General features: G+C 37.6%; 1 protein-coding gene across 2 annotated transcripts in view; it reads left to right on the top strand.

The window, feature by feature from the left end:
* The window catches only part of LOC128557587 (uncharacterized), a 53,942-nt gene that overhangs the window by 32,137 nt on the left and 8,942 nt on the right, over nt 1-12,863 (top strand). For both annotated transcript variants that reach the window (XM_053545100.1, XM_053545101.1), the window contains exons 5-6: nt 6,507-6,665; nt 8,232-8,288. In XM_053545100.1, the coding sequence (XP_053401075.1) occupies nt 6,507-6,665; nt 8,232-8,288 (216 nt within the window). The remainder of the gene's footprint in view (nt 1-6,506; nt 6,666-8,231; nt 8,289-12,863) is intronic.

Here is a 12,863-nt window from a genome sequence, read left to right as displayed (position 1 = left end):
GAGACGACGTGTCATGCGCAAAACCCGGACCCCTAGCTCAAAGGTCAAGGTCACAATTGGAGGTCAAAGGTCAACAGGGCTTTTTTCCTGTCCGGTCCATAACTCTCCCATCCATGAAGAGATTTTAATATTACTTGGCACAAATGTTCCCCATGATGAGAGGATGTGTCATGCGCAAATCCCGGACCCCTAGCTCAAAGGTCAAGGTCACAATGGAGGTCAAAGGTCAACAGGGCTTTTTTCCTGTCCGGTCCATTACTCTCCCATCCATGAAGAGATTTTAATATTACTTGGCACAAATGTTCCCCATGAGGAGACGACGTGTCATGCGCAAAACCTGGACCCCTAGCTTAAAGGTCAAGGTCACAATTGGAGGTCAAAGGTCAACAAGGCTTTTTTTCCTGTCCGGTCCATAACTCTCCCATCTATGAAGGGATTTTAATATTACTTGGCACAAATGTACCTCATAATAAGACGATGTGTCATGCACAACTTTCAGACCCCTAGTTCAAAGGTCAAGGTCACACTTAGCAGTCAAATGTTAACATAGCATGAACAGGGTCTGTTTCGTGTCCGGTCCATAACTCTGACATTCATTAAGGGATTTTAATATCACTTAGCACAAGTGTTCCCCATGATGAGACGACGTGTCATGCGCAAATCCCGGACCCCTAGCTCAAAGGTCAAGGTCACAATTGGGGTCAAAGGTCAACAGAGTTTTTTTCCTGTCCCGTCCATAACTCTGCCATCCATGAAGGGATTTTAATATTACTTGGCACAAATGTTCCCCATGATGAGACAACATGTCATGCGCAAAGGGCAGACCCTTAGCTCAAAGGTCAAGGTCACAATTGGAGGTCAAAGGTCAATAAGGTGTTTTCCCTGTCCGATCCAGAACTCTGTCATCCATCAAGGGATTACAATATTACTTGGCATAAATGTTTCCCATGGTGAGATGACGTGTCATGCGCAACACCCAGTACCCTAGCTTAAAGGTCAAGGTCACACCTTGAGATCAAAGGTCAAGAGGATTTTTTTCCTGTCCGGTCTATAACTTTGTCATGCAAAGCAGGATTTAGATATCAGTTGGCATAAATATTCCCCAGGATGAGACAACATGTCATGCGCAAGAACCAGGTCCCTAGGTCTAAGGTCAAGGTCATATTTAGAGGTCAAAGGTCAAATTCAAGAATGACTTTGTAAGGAACATTTCTTCTTCATGCATGGAGGGATTTTGATGTAACTTGGACCAAATGTTCACCACCATGAGGCACCCTTGTTTTTAGAATTACGTCCCTTTGTTTTACTATAAATAGATTTTATTGTAACTTTTTTATTACTGGCGGTAGAGAAAAATCGAGACCACTTTTCTGTGGTACAGCATGCATGTTACATCCAATTTTTAGGTGTATTTTGACCTATCTCTACCTGGTAAGGAGTTTCTTGTGGACTTATATTATATAGATTTTTTTTTTTTTTTTTTTTTTTAAAGATTAATTTCCCTTTGTTGTTACTATAAATAACTTACATGATAACATTTTTATAATCAGCCAAAAAAATTCAATATAAAAAACAACTGTGGGTTTTTATATATGCACATTTTAATCCAAGTGTGTTGTTATCACATATTGTATATGTAGTACAATATTGTTTATACATCATTGACAGATATCAGTTCATTATGTTATACTGCAGTAGAGAAAATTAGGTGCCTTCCAGTAGGGGACTTTGTATTGCATGGCAATACTTCATTCACTTGTTTCCAATCTATCTTGCGCAACCAAGATGGACAAAGGGAGATAATAATATTTTTTCAAACTTGCGTTTCTAATTAATAACAACTAAATACATAATTGTTAATGCAAATATTTTACAAATATATTACAATATGTCTAATATTTATACCTTTCCTTAGGCAAAGTATGTTTATCAAATTTATACTTATGATAAATTAACTCCAACTTGGTTGGGCAACCAGGATAGGAAAATTAAATTTTAAAAATACCTCCAGTGAAAATCTAACTTGTATTAAGCGTTAAGAGAACATAAATGGGTGTAAATGATCAGACATTAAAGTTTCAAACAAATCCGTTACATGGCCAAAATCTGATTATCCACCTTTAACAAAACATGGTCGACCATGGTATTCCATGGTTGTATGACCATGAACTACCATAGTAGTACTAGTCCATGGTCATCGGAACATCATTTTTGCCTGGGATAACTCTGACATTTATTTTTGCCAAATCATGCCCTATTTTGGACTTAGAAAATCCATGTTAAAGTTTTGCATACAAGTTACTACAGTGTAACTTCCGAAAACCGGACCTTCTGAAAACCGGAAACCTTTGAAAACCGCACGAAACTCAAAGTCCCATTTTTTTCTGTTCTTATTTCTATATATTTTTAACTTCTGAAAACCGGAACTCCCGAATTCTGAAAACCGGACGAATTTTGAAGCACCGTTTATATTTTAACACCAAGATTGACTTCCGAAAACCGAACAGCAAAATTTTTGCTGGATTAAAAGTGTCACCTGATAATAAAAAAAAAAATGTGTCAACATCTTCTTTTGTTTATCTATTAGTGGCACGTGTTTATTTTGACACGCTATATAATCACAATGATCATCTGATGCAAAAGTAAGGAAGTAATTAGCGATTATTTTCATTTGTATTCAATTTATGAAAACATGAAGAATTAAATATCTTACGTGTTAAAACCTTTCTTAATGTTTGAATGAAAGAAAGATAGGTGTTTTAAATGATTTAGTTACATCAATTAACTATGCATTATCAACATTAATTAAAATTTAATGTCGACAACTTACGACTCCAAAGATGGTAAAATGTAAGTGGAAAATGTTTGCATAAATGTTGTTACTAAAGTTATGTTGTTTCTTTTTATACTTGTTATTTATGTATTTATTATCCTTAATGTTTGTAATTGATTATTAATTACTCAATTAATTTCTTTATGTGAAATTGTAAAATTAAAAAAAGATAATAATCTCCTTCATCCTACAAGTAGGAAAATATAACTCTTTGTGCACCATGTCCACTTTGCCTACAGACTTCCAAACTTCTGAATTCCGGAAACTTCCAAAAACCGAACTTTTAGGCTGGTCCGGAGGTCGTTCGGTTTTCGGAAGTTACACTGTATCACAATCAAAGCGCTGAAAGTACTGATTTGGCGATTGTATTTTGAAGTTGACAGTGACGGTACAGGCTCCAGACAAAAGCATACACTCAAAGGCAAACGTATAATAGTAAGGTGTTGATGTACAAACTTAGGTGGGCTTAGTACAGTCACATATTCATCTTATCTGGAGCCCATTTGGTCAAGAACCTTCAAACTTCATAGGGCAGAGGGTGGTAGGGCTTATGGAGCAGATGACCCCTATTGTTTTTGGGGTCACTCCATCAAAAGTCAGGGTCACAGGGGCCTGAACATGGAAAACCATTTCAGATCAATAACTTGAGAATCACATAACTCAGAATGTTGAAACTTCATAGGATGATTGGACATGCAGAGTAGATGACCCCTATTGATTTTGAAGTCACTCTGTTAAAGGTCAAGGGCACAGGGGCATGAACATGGAAAATCATTTCCGATCAATAATTTGAGAGCCACTTAACCCAGAATGTTGAAACTTGATAGGATGATTGGACAAGCAGAGTAGATGACTTCAAAATGTAAGATATCTTCTGTTCTATTCTGCTCTAACCTGTGTCTTTGATAGGTCAGTTAATGTTTTATGATATTGTATTTTGTTTCATGTTTTGATCTGCCTACCTTCCAATTTAAAATGCTTGGTATCTTATTACCGTAATGTAATTTTAATTTCTTCTATAATAGTTCAATTCCCATTTTTTATTGAACATTATATAAATGTTTTTATGTAAAGCACTTTTGAACGTATTTTTATATGAAAAGAGTGCTATATAAATGTGGTATATAATAATAATAATAATGACCCCTATTGGTTTTGGGGGTCACTCTGTTAAAGGGCAAGGTCACAGTGGCCGGAATATGGAAATACATTTCCTGTCAATAACTTGAGAACCATTTGACCTAGAACCTACAAACTTTATAGGATGATAGGACTTACAAAGTAAATGACCCCTATTGTTTTTTAGTGACTCCATCAAAGGTCAAGGTCACAGGGGCCATCTCTCTGTCACACTTAATTGTTTATCAATAACTGGAGCACCATTTGACCTAGAACCTAAACTAAAAAAAGGGCTTACAGAGTAAATGACCCGTACAGTGTTTGGGTTACTAGATCAAATGTCAAGGTCACAGGGTCTGAACAGGCAAAACTGTTTCTGATCAATACCTTGAGAACCACCTAATTCTGAATGTTGAAACTTCATACGATGATTGCCCCATGTGGTTCTGGGACGATCTGTGTATGAAAAGAATTGGAACCACTGCCTTACCCTTGCATGATCGTAAGAGGCGGCTAACTGGGTCTTAACACTTGGTTTTGCTGTAACTCTTGTGATTCCAGCAGGTATGTGACTGAAATACTGTTGAAAAACGGCGTTAAACCCAAAACAAACAAAACAAACAAAAAATCCAGCAGGTATGCAAATTTTGATTCCATACCTCATGTTTTTATTTCAATGTAAATGAGATGTGAAACTAAACTTTGTAGTCTTGTTTGGTGCCGTATAATCTATACTGTGTTGGTGCGCCGTAAAACCCAAATAAATAAATAAAATCATTTGATGATTGGACATGCAGAGTAGATGACCCCTTTTCATTTTTGGGTCACTTGATCAAAGGCCAAGGTCACAGGGACCAGAACATGGAAATTGGTTTCCCATCAATAACTTGAAAACCATTCGACTTAGAACCTTAAAACTTCATAGGATGATAGGACTTACAGAGTAGACGACTCTTACTGTTTTTGGGGTCATTTGAGCTAAGGTCCAAGGTCACAGGGGTCTGTCCCCTATTGACTTATAGCCTATTACGACTATGCATTAGGGGAGACATGTGATATTCTACAAAAGCATCTTTTAGCTACATTTAGGGTAATATTCCAGCTTCTGGGGCAACAATTAGAATAGTCGTACATTGGCTTTCTTATGGACAGCTCTTGTTTTTGTTTCATTTTTGTTAGCATAGAAAAGTGGTATTCAGTCAACAATTTAGAAATGACTAGCTTTCAAAAAGACTAAAATTTAATTGCATTTAAGGCGCCTATTGTAGGCAGAGAATGCTACATTTATCCTGTTCACCGCAGGATACCAATTTTTTTAATTTACTTGTATTTCTTATACCAGCTGTAACATTTGTATACACTGGGACCCCGTTATAACACTGTCGACGGGTCCAAGGTTCGAGACCCGCGAATCTAGCGGGGTTAAATTTATAATGCGGGTTGATCGTATCGGCGGTATATGCAATACCCCACCTACCGGTAATGTATTAGACGTATTTTGGACGCTGTTTTATGTTAATAAGAAAAAAGAATCATATAAACGGGACATTTATTAACCTTAAATGTTACTGAAAAATACGTTAAAAGAATTATAACGCTGTGTCATCTTCTCATTTTGTCGTGATTCTAAAAGAAAGTTGGAATTGTGTATCCCGGAAGTAAACAATATAACGCTGTGCGAGGAGTGCGCGGTCGTGAGAATTACATATGCAGTGCAATTGCACTGGGGGTTTATGTAACTAAAAGAGAATAAACGCGGACAGTCTTAAAAAATTAATTCTGAATACATGAAGAAAATCGATCAATAAGATAGAAAATTGTTAAATCACCGTCGTTAATATACGTTATTAAAAAGGGAGAACAATCTCAATATGGCTTTCAGTGCATCGAATCTTCGATGAACGGCAGCAATTCATTACAAAACTGGGCCTGTTGTTCGATTTTTTTATTCACTCAAGTTTGATGTAAAGCGCCTTTGAACGTGAAATTGATCATGAAAAGGGCGCTATATAAATCTGGTATAATAATAATAATAATTATTATTATTATATTATATATCACTCAAGTGTTCATGTCATCCGCTTAATTGGTGCAAACTTAAACAGTTTGATAGTTGACTGACCAATGTTACACGCTTGTTATGCAAACAATCTAATTTTGACACGGTACTGATTGCCTAATTGTCACATGTCTTACATGTATTCAAACTTCAACAAAGGCGATACGCAAACAAGTAAGCTAGCAGACAATTATTGATTTTTGTCACAGTTGTCATGGCAAAGGTGTTAATGTACAAAGTATACAGTTTTAACGCTGGTTATGATCAAATTAAATAACATCCGCGGACTCGTTTTTTTTTCCGAAGTTTTTTTTACCCCCGAAAATTCCGGAGCCAAGCGTACCTGGAGGGATAGCTTCTATGTTAAATAAAACTTACATAGGCATTTACCCTACCAAGATGATTATGTGCCACATACAGGACCAATACCCTTTTATCAAAGTACAAGGTATCACTTAGAGGTAAATTATTGTTGTGTTATATGTTTCATTTCAGGGAACTTTTGTTAAAGAGAGAGTAGAGCAGTATGCCAGTTCCATCAAAACTGAAACACATAGACAGCCAGGAAGTTATCCCCATGAACAGAAGACAAAGGACATTCAGACAGAATCGGGCAACAGTAACCAAAAGAAGCCAGAAAGTGATGTAAAGCATGTAAGTAGTACAAGCAACAAATGCCCTAAGCAGCAATAAAACACAATACTTTCCAATGCCTGTCAGTCATTCTTGAGTATTTTGATAAGAAATGAACCATTAGATTTGCTAGTGTGTGTGTGTGTTTGGGTTTAACGTCTTTTTCAACAATTTTTCAGTCATATAACAACGGTGTCTACTTGTAGCACTGAGTACAATGCCCAACTTTATAGTGCTGCCTCACTGGAATATCACGCCGTAGATACGTGGCTTGATACCCCACCCAGTCACATTATACTGACACCGGGCTGACCAGTCCTAGCACTACCCTGTTAATGCTGAGCGCCAAGCGAGGAAGCTACTAGTACTATTTTTAACGTCTTTGATATGACACGGCCAGGGATCGAACCCACGAACTCCCACACTCGAAGCGAACGCTCTACCACTAGGCTACCGTAGATACGTGGCTTGATACCCCACCCAGTCACATTATACTGACACCGGGCTGACCAATCCTAGCACTATCCTCTTAATGCTGAGCACCAAGCGAGGAAGCTACTAGTACCATTTTTAACGTCTTTGGTATGACACGGCCAGGGATCGAACCCACGAACTCCCACACGCGAACGTTCTACCACTAGGCTACCGAGGCGTTTGGCAGTTGATATAGAAAAGCAATTATGTATTTCAAACATTTTGAAAAAATGACATGTTCTGTGTTATGAGAGAAGCAAAAATACCTAACATATCCAAACCTGACTTTTGTTTTTGTTCTCGCAATAATCGGTATATTATAGATATGCGACTTGTATGAGTATGATGCAGACCACGATCTGTTTGATTCTGAAGCTTATGTGCCAATACACACCATCAGATCAAAAACTGCATAGCCCACCCGCTTTGCTCTATAGGGAGAGTGCAGATCTACAGATCGTGGTGTCGTGAATTTGATCTCGGTGGGAGGCGTATGTTCTCTGTGAAGTTTGATAAAAGACATTGTCTCTGAAACCATTCGACCTCCACCTCTTGATTCATGCAGGGATGTTGGCAATTACTTGCGGAGAATAGGTTTGTACTGGTACAGAATCCAGGAACACTGAAATACAGTTGAAAAATGGTGTAAAACCCAATACAAACGAACAATAATGTTTTTTTATTTGCATTATGCCATCTGGTACCTGTTACAATTGTAAGAATGCATATTTTACAAATTTATAATTACATATTTACGAATAAATATGTACCTAATACCTGCTACTCTTAGGAACTAAGAGAAGAGAAGCTATCCTTAAAATGATCTGAGATTGACCGAGGGACACTGTCAGCAACCATTTCTTTTACACTTAAACCAAATGGCTTCCAGACAGGAGTAAAAGTCGGGTTTGGAGATGTTTTCAGTTTGTAGGGGTTTTATTGGTGGAATGTATGCTACTTTCAAAAAATATAATTGTCACCTCCTTCTATGACTCACTACACTATATTTTAAATACAAATACTACACTTGGCTGAACTTTTTCTGACATTTTTCAGGTGAGGGTCTTAGAGCCATAATGACCATCTTGTTTTCATTATAAATGTTTATTGCAGGCCACATTAAAAGATAAGCATGCAAACAACAAAAAACAAGATACCGAAGATGAATTGGTGAGTTGTTTATCTTTAAATATGTGAATAATTTCTAGACATAATTGTTCAAGTTTTTAGCTCAACTGTTAGAAGACTTAAGTAGAGCTGTCCTACTCACCTTGGCGTCGATGTCGGCATTAGCATCACACCTTGCCCTTGGTTCAAGTTTTTCGTACCAGTCCACATTTTGACAAACTTTTTAGCTCACCTGTCACAAAGTGACAAGGTGAGCTTTTGTGATCGCGCGGTGTCCGTCGTCCGTCGTCCGTCCGTCCGTTCGTGCGTCCGTGCGTCCGTAAACTTTTGCTTGTGACCACTCTAGAGGTCACATTTTTCATGGGATCTTTATGAAAGTTGGTCAGAATGTTCATCTTGATGATATCTAGGTCAAGTTCGAAACTGGGTCACGTGCCATCAAAAACTAGGTCAGTAGGTCTAAAAATAGAAAAACCTTGTGACCTCTCTAGAGGCCATATATTTCAAAAGATCTTCATGAAAATTGGTCAGAATGTTCACCTTGATGATATCTAGGTCAAGTTCGAAACTGGGTCACGTGCCATCAAAAACTAGGTCAGTAGGTCTAAAAATAGAAAAACCTTGTGACCTCTCTAGAGGCCATATATTTCACAAGATCTTCATGAAAATTGGTCAGAACATTCACCTTGATGATATCTAGGTCAAGTTCGAAACTGGGTCACGTGTTGTCAAAATCTAGGTCAGTAGGTCAAATAATAGAAAAACCTTGTGACCTCTCTAAAGGCCATATTTTTCATGGGATCTGTATGAAAGTTGGTCTGAATGTTCATCTTGATGATATCTAGGTCAGGTTCGAAACTGGGTCACGTGCGGTCAAAAACTAGGTCAGTAGGTCTAAAAATAGAAAAACCTTGTGACCTCTCTAGAGGCCATATATTTCATGAGATCTTCATCAAAATTGGTCAGAATGTTCACCTTGATGATATCTAGGGCAAGTTCAGAAGTGGGTCACGTGCCCTCAAAAACTAGGTCAATAGGTCAAATAATAGAAAAACCTTGTGACCTCTCTAGAGGCCATATTTTTCATGGGATCTGTATGAAAGTTGGTCTGAATGTTCATCTTGATGATATCTAGGTCAAGTTTGAAAGTTGGTCACGTGCCATCAAAAACTAGGTCAGTAGGTCAAATAATAGAAAAACCTTGTGACCTCTCTAAAGGCCATATTTTTCATGGGATCTGTATGAAAGTTGGTCTGAATGTTCATCTTGATGATATCTAGGTCAAGTTCGAAACAGGGTCATGTGCGGTCAAAAGCTAGGTCAGTAGGTCTAAAAATAGAGAAACCTTGTGACCTCTCTAGAGGCCATACTTGTGAATGGATCTCCATAAAAATTGGTCAGAATGTTCACCTTGATGATATCTAGGTCAAGTTTGAAACTGGGTCACATGCCATAAAAAACTAGGTCACTAGGGCAAAAAACCTTGTGACCTCTCTAGAGGCCATACTTTTCATGGGATCTGTATGAAAGTTGGTCTGAATGTTTATCTTGATGATATCTAGGTCAAGTTTGAAACTGGGTCAACTGCGGTCAAAAACTAGGTCAGTAGGTCTAAAATTATTAAAATCTTTTGACCTCTCTAGAGGCCATATTTTTCAATGGATCTTCATGAAAATTGATCTGATTGTTCACCTTGATGATATTTAGGTTAGTTTCGAAACTGGGTCACGTGTGGTCAAAAACTAGGCCAGTAGGTATAAAAATAGAAAAACCTTGTGACCTCTCTAGAGGCCATATTTTTCATGAGATCTTCATGAAAATTAGTGAGAATGTTCACCTTGATGATATCTAGGTAAATTTCAAAACAGGGTCACGTACCTTCGAAAACTAGGTCAGTAGATCAAATAATAGAAAAACCTTGTGACCTCTCTAGAGACCATATTTTTCAATGGATCTTCATGAAAATTGGTCAGAATTTTTATCTTGATAATATCTAGGTCAAGTTCAAAACTGGGTCACATGAGCTAAAAAAGTAAGTCACTATGTCAAATAATAGAAAAAACGACGTCATACTCAAAACTGGGTCATGTGGGAAGAGGTGAGCGATTCAGGACCATCATGGTCCTCTTGTTTAAATCTTTTGAGACAAAGTTTTGAAACTTTTAACACATGTGTACCATAACCATGTCCAGTTTTAGGTAAGAGTACATAACTCTATCAAGGATTTTGGCTGAATTATGGTCCCTTTTCACTTACAAATCTTGGTTAAGTTTTCCTACCCATTCATATTTTGTGTGAAGTGTTTGACATTTGAAACTTTTATCACTTGTTTATTATAACAGTATCTATCTGTAGGCAAGAGTACATATCTCTGTCAACTATTTTGGCTAAATTATGGCCCTTTTTGGACTTGGAAATTGGTACAATTTTCGTACAAGTCCACGTTTTGTCAGAACTATTTGACCTCTGGCTTTGAAAGTTTGAACACTTGCTTATCATCATGATTTACATCTGTAGGCAAGAGTACATAACTGTTTCAAGTATATTGGCTGAATTATGGCCCTTTTTGGACTTTGGAAATTGGTTCAGTTTTCATACATTTGTCAAGTCCACATTTGTCAAAACTATTTGACATGTGGCTTTGATACTTTGAACACTTGCTATCATCATGATTTCCATCTGTAGGCAAGAGTACATAACTCTGCCAGCTACTTTGGCTAAATTATGCCCTTTTAATAAGCCGGTTTTAAAAATGGGACGTATTATGGGAACGCCCATGGCGGGCGGGCAGCATCCACAGACTTTGTCCGGAGCATATCTTCTTCATGCATGGAGGGATTTTGATGAATCTTGGCACAATTGTTCACCATCATGAGACAAAGTGTCATGCGCAAGTACCAGGTCCCTAGGTCTAAGGTCAAAGTCAAGAATGACTTTGTCCAGAGCATATCTTCTGCATGCATGGAGAGATTTTGATATAACTTTGCACAATTGTTCACCATCACGAGACGGAGTGCCATGTGCAAGAAGCAGGTCCCTAGGTCTAAGGTCAAGGTCACACTTAGAAGTCAAAGAATACAAGAATGACTTTGTCCAGAGCATTTCTTCTTCATGCATGGAGGGGTTTTGATGTAACTTGGCACAAATGTTCACCACCACGAGACGGAGTGTCATGCGCAGGTCCCTTCTTTAGTATTACTTCCCTTTGTTGTTACTATATATAGCTTATATTGTAACTTTTTCATTACTAGTCGTAGGGAAAAATCAAGATCACTTTTCTGTAGTACAACATGCATGTTACATCCAATTTTGAGGTGTATTTTGACCTATCTCTACCTTTTTAGCTCATCTGAGCACGAAATGCTCAAGTTGAGCTTTTTTGATCGCCTTGTGTCCGTCGTCATCGTCAGTCTTCTGTCATCGTCAACAGTTTGACTGTTAACACTCTAGAGGTCACAATTTTAGCCCAATCTTAATGATACTTGGTCAGAATGTTACCCTCAGTAAAATCTTGGACGAGTTCTATATTGGGTCATCTGGGGTCAAAAACTAGGTCAGCATGTCAAATCAAAGGAAAAGCTTGTTAACACTCTAGAGGTCACAATTTTGGCCCAATCTTAATGAAACTTGGTCAAAATGTTGCCCTTAATAAAATTTTGCACGAGTTCGATATTGGTTCATCTGGGGTCAAAAACTAGGTCACCAGGTCAAATCAAAGGAAAAGCATGTTAACACTGTAGAGGCCATATTTATGACTGTATCTTCATGAGTCGGAATGTTAATCATGATGATCTCGAAGTGCAGTTTGAATTTGGGTCATGTAAGGTCAAAAACTAGGTCACCAGGTCAAATCAAAGAATGGAGCGAATTCATATAAGTTTTAAGTAGCTTGTTTTCCAATCCATTCGATTGAAAATTTCTTTGTTTGTTTGTTTGTACTATTTTGATTGATGTATGTCTTTTTATCAAACTTTGTTAATTTCAATATAGTACTCATGTTTGTATATACAATTTGTGGAAATAAATACAGTTTAAACCAAATCAAAGGAAAAACTAGTTAACACTCTAGAGGCCACATTTATGTCTTATATCTTATATGTATGTAATCATTGTTCAGTCGTGCATCGAATAGCATTCACTGATTGTAAATTTAAAGTTATATTAGAAAGAAAACGTAAGAATTCTTTACCTCTGTTACTGTTTTTACGTGAAAACCATCATGACCGGAAATCACAACAGAAGCATTTCCATACATAACCGAGAGGTTATGATTCTAGAGATTACCGGGCGTATGTGTCCGTCGTCAGTCGTCCGTTGTCCGTCGTCAACAATTCAACTGTTAACACTCTAGAGGTCACAATTTTGACCCAATCTTAATGAAACTTGGTCAGAATATTACCCTCAATAAAATCTTGGACGAGTTCGATAATGGGTCATCTGGGGTCAAAAACTAGGTCACCAGGTCAAATCAAAGGAAAAGCTTGTTAACACACTAGAGGTCACAATTTTGGCCCAATCTTAATGAAACTTGGCCAGAATGTTGCCTTCAATAAAATTTTGAATGAGTTTGATATTGGGTCATCTGGGGTCAAAAACAAGGTCACTGGGTCAAATCAA

This window comes from Mercenaria mercenaria, chromosome 6 (assembly GCF_021730395.1).
Source record: "Mercenaria mercenaria strain notata chromosome 6, MADL_Memer_1, whole genome shotgun sequence".
Classification (NCBI taxonomy): Eukaryota; Metazoa; Mollusca; class Bivalvia; order Venerida; family Veneridae; genus Mercenaria; species Mercenaria mercenaria.
Note: the sequence above shows the minus strand (reverse complement) of the source record. Positions and strands in the feature narration are given on the sequence as shown.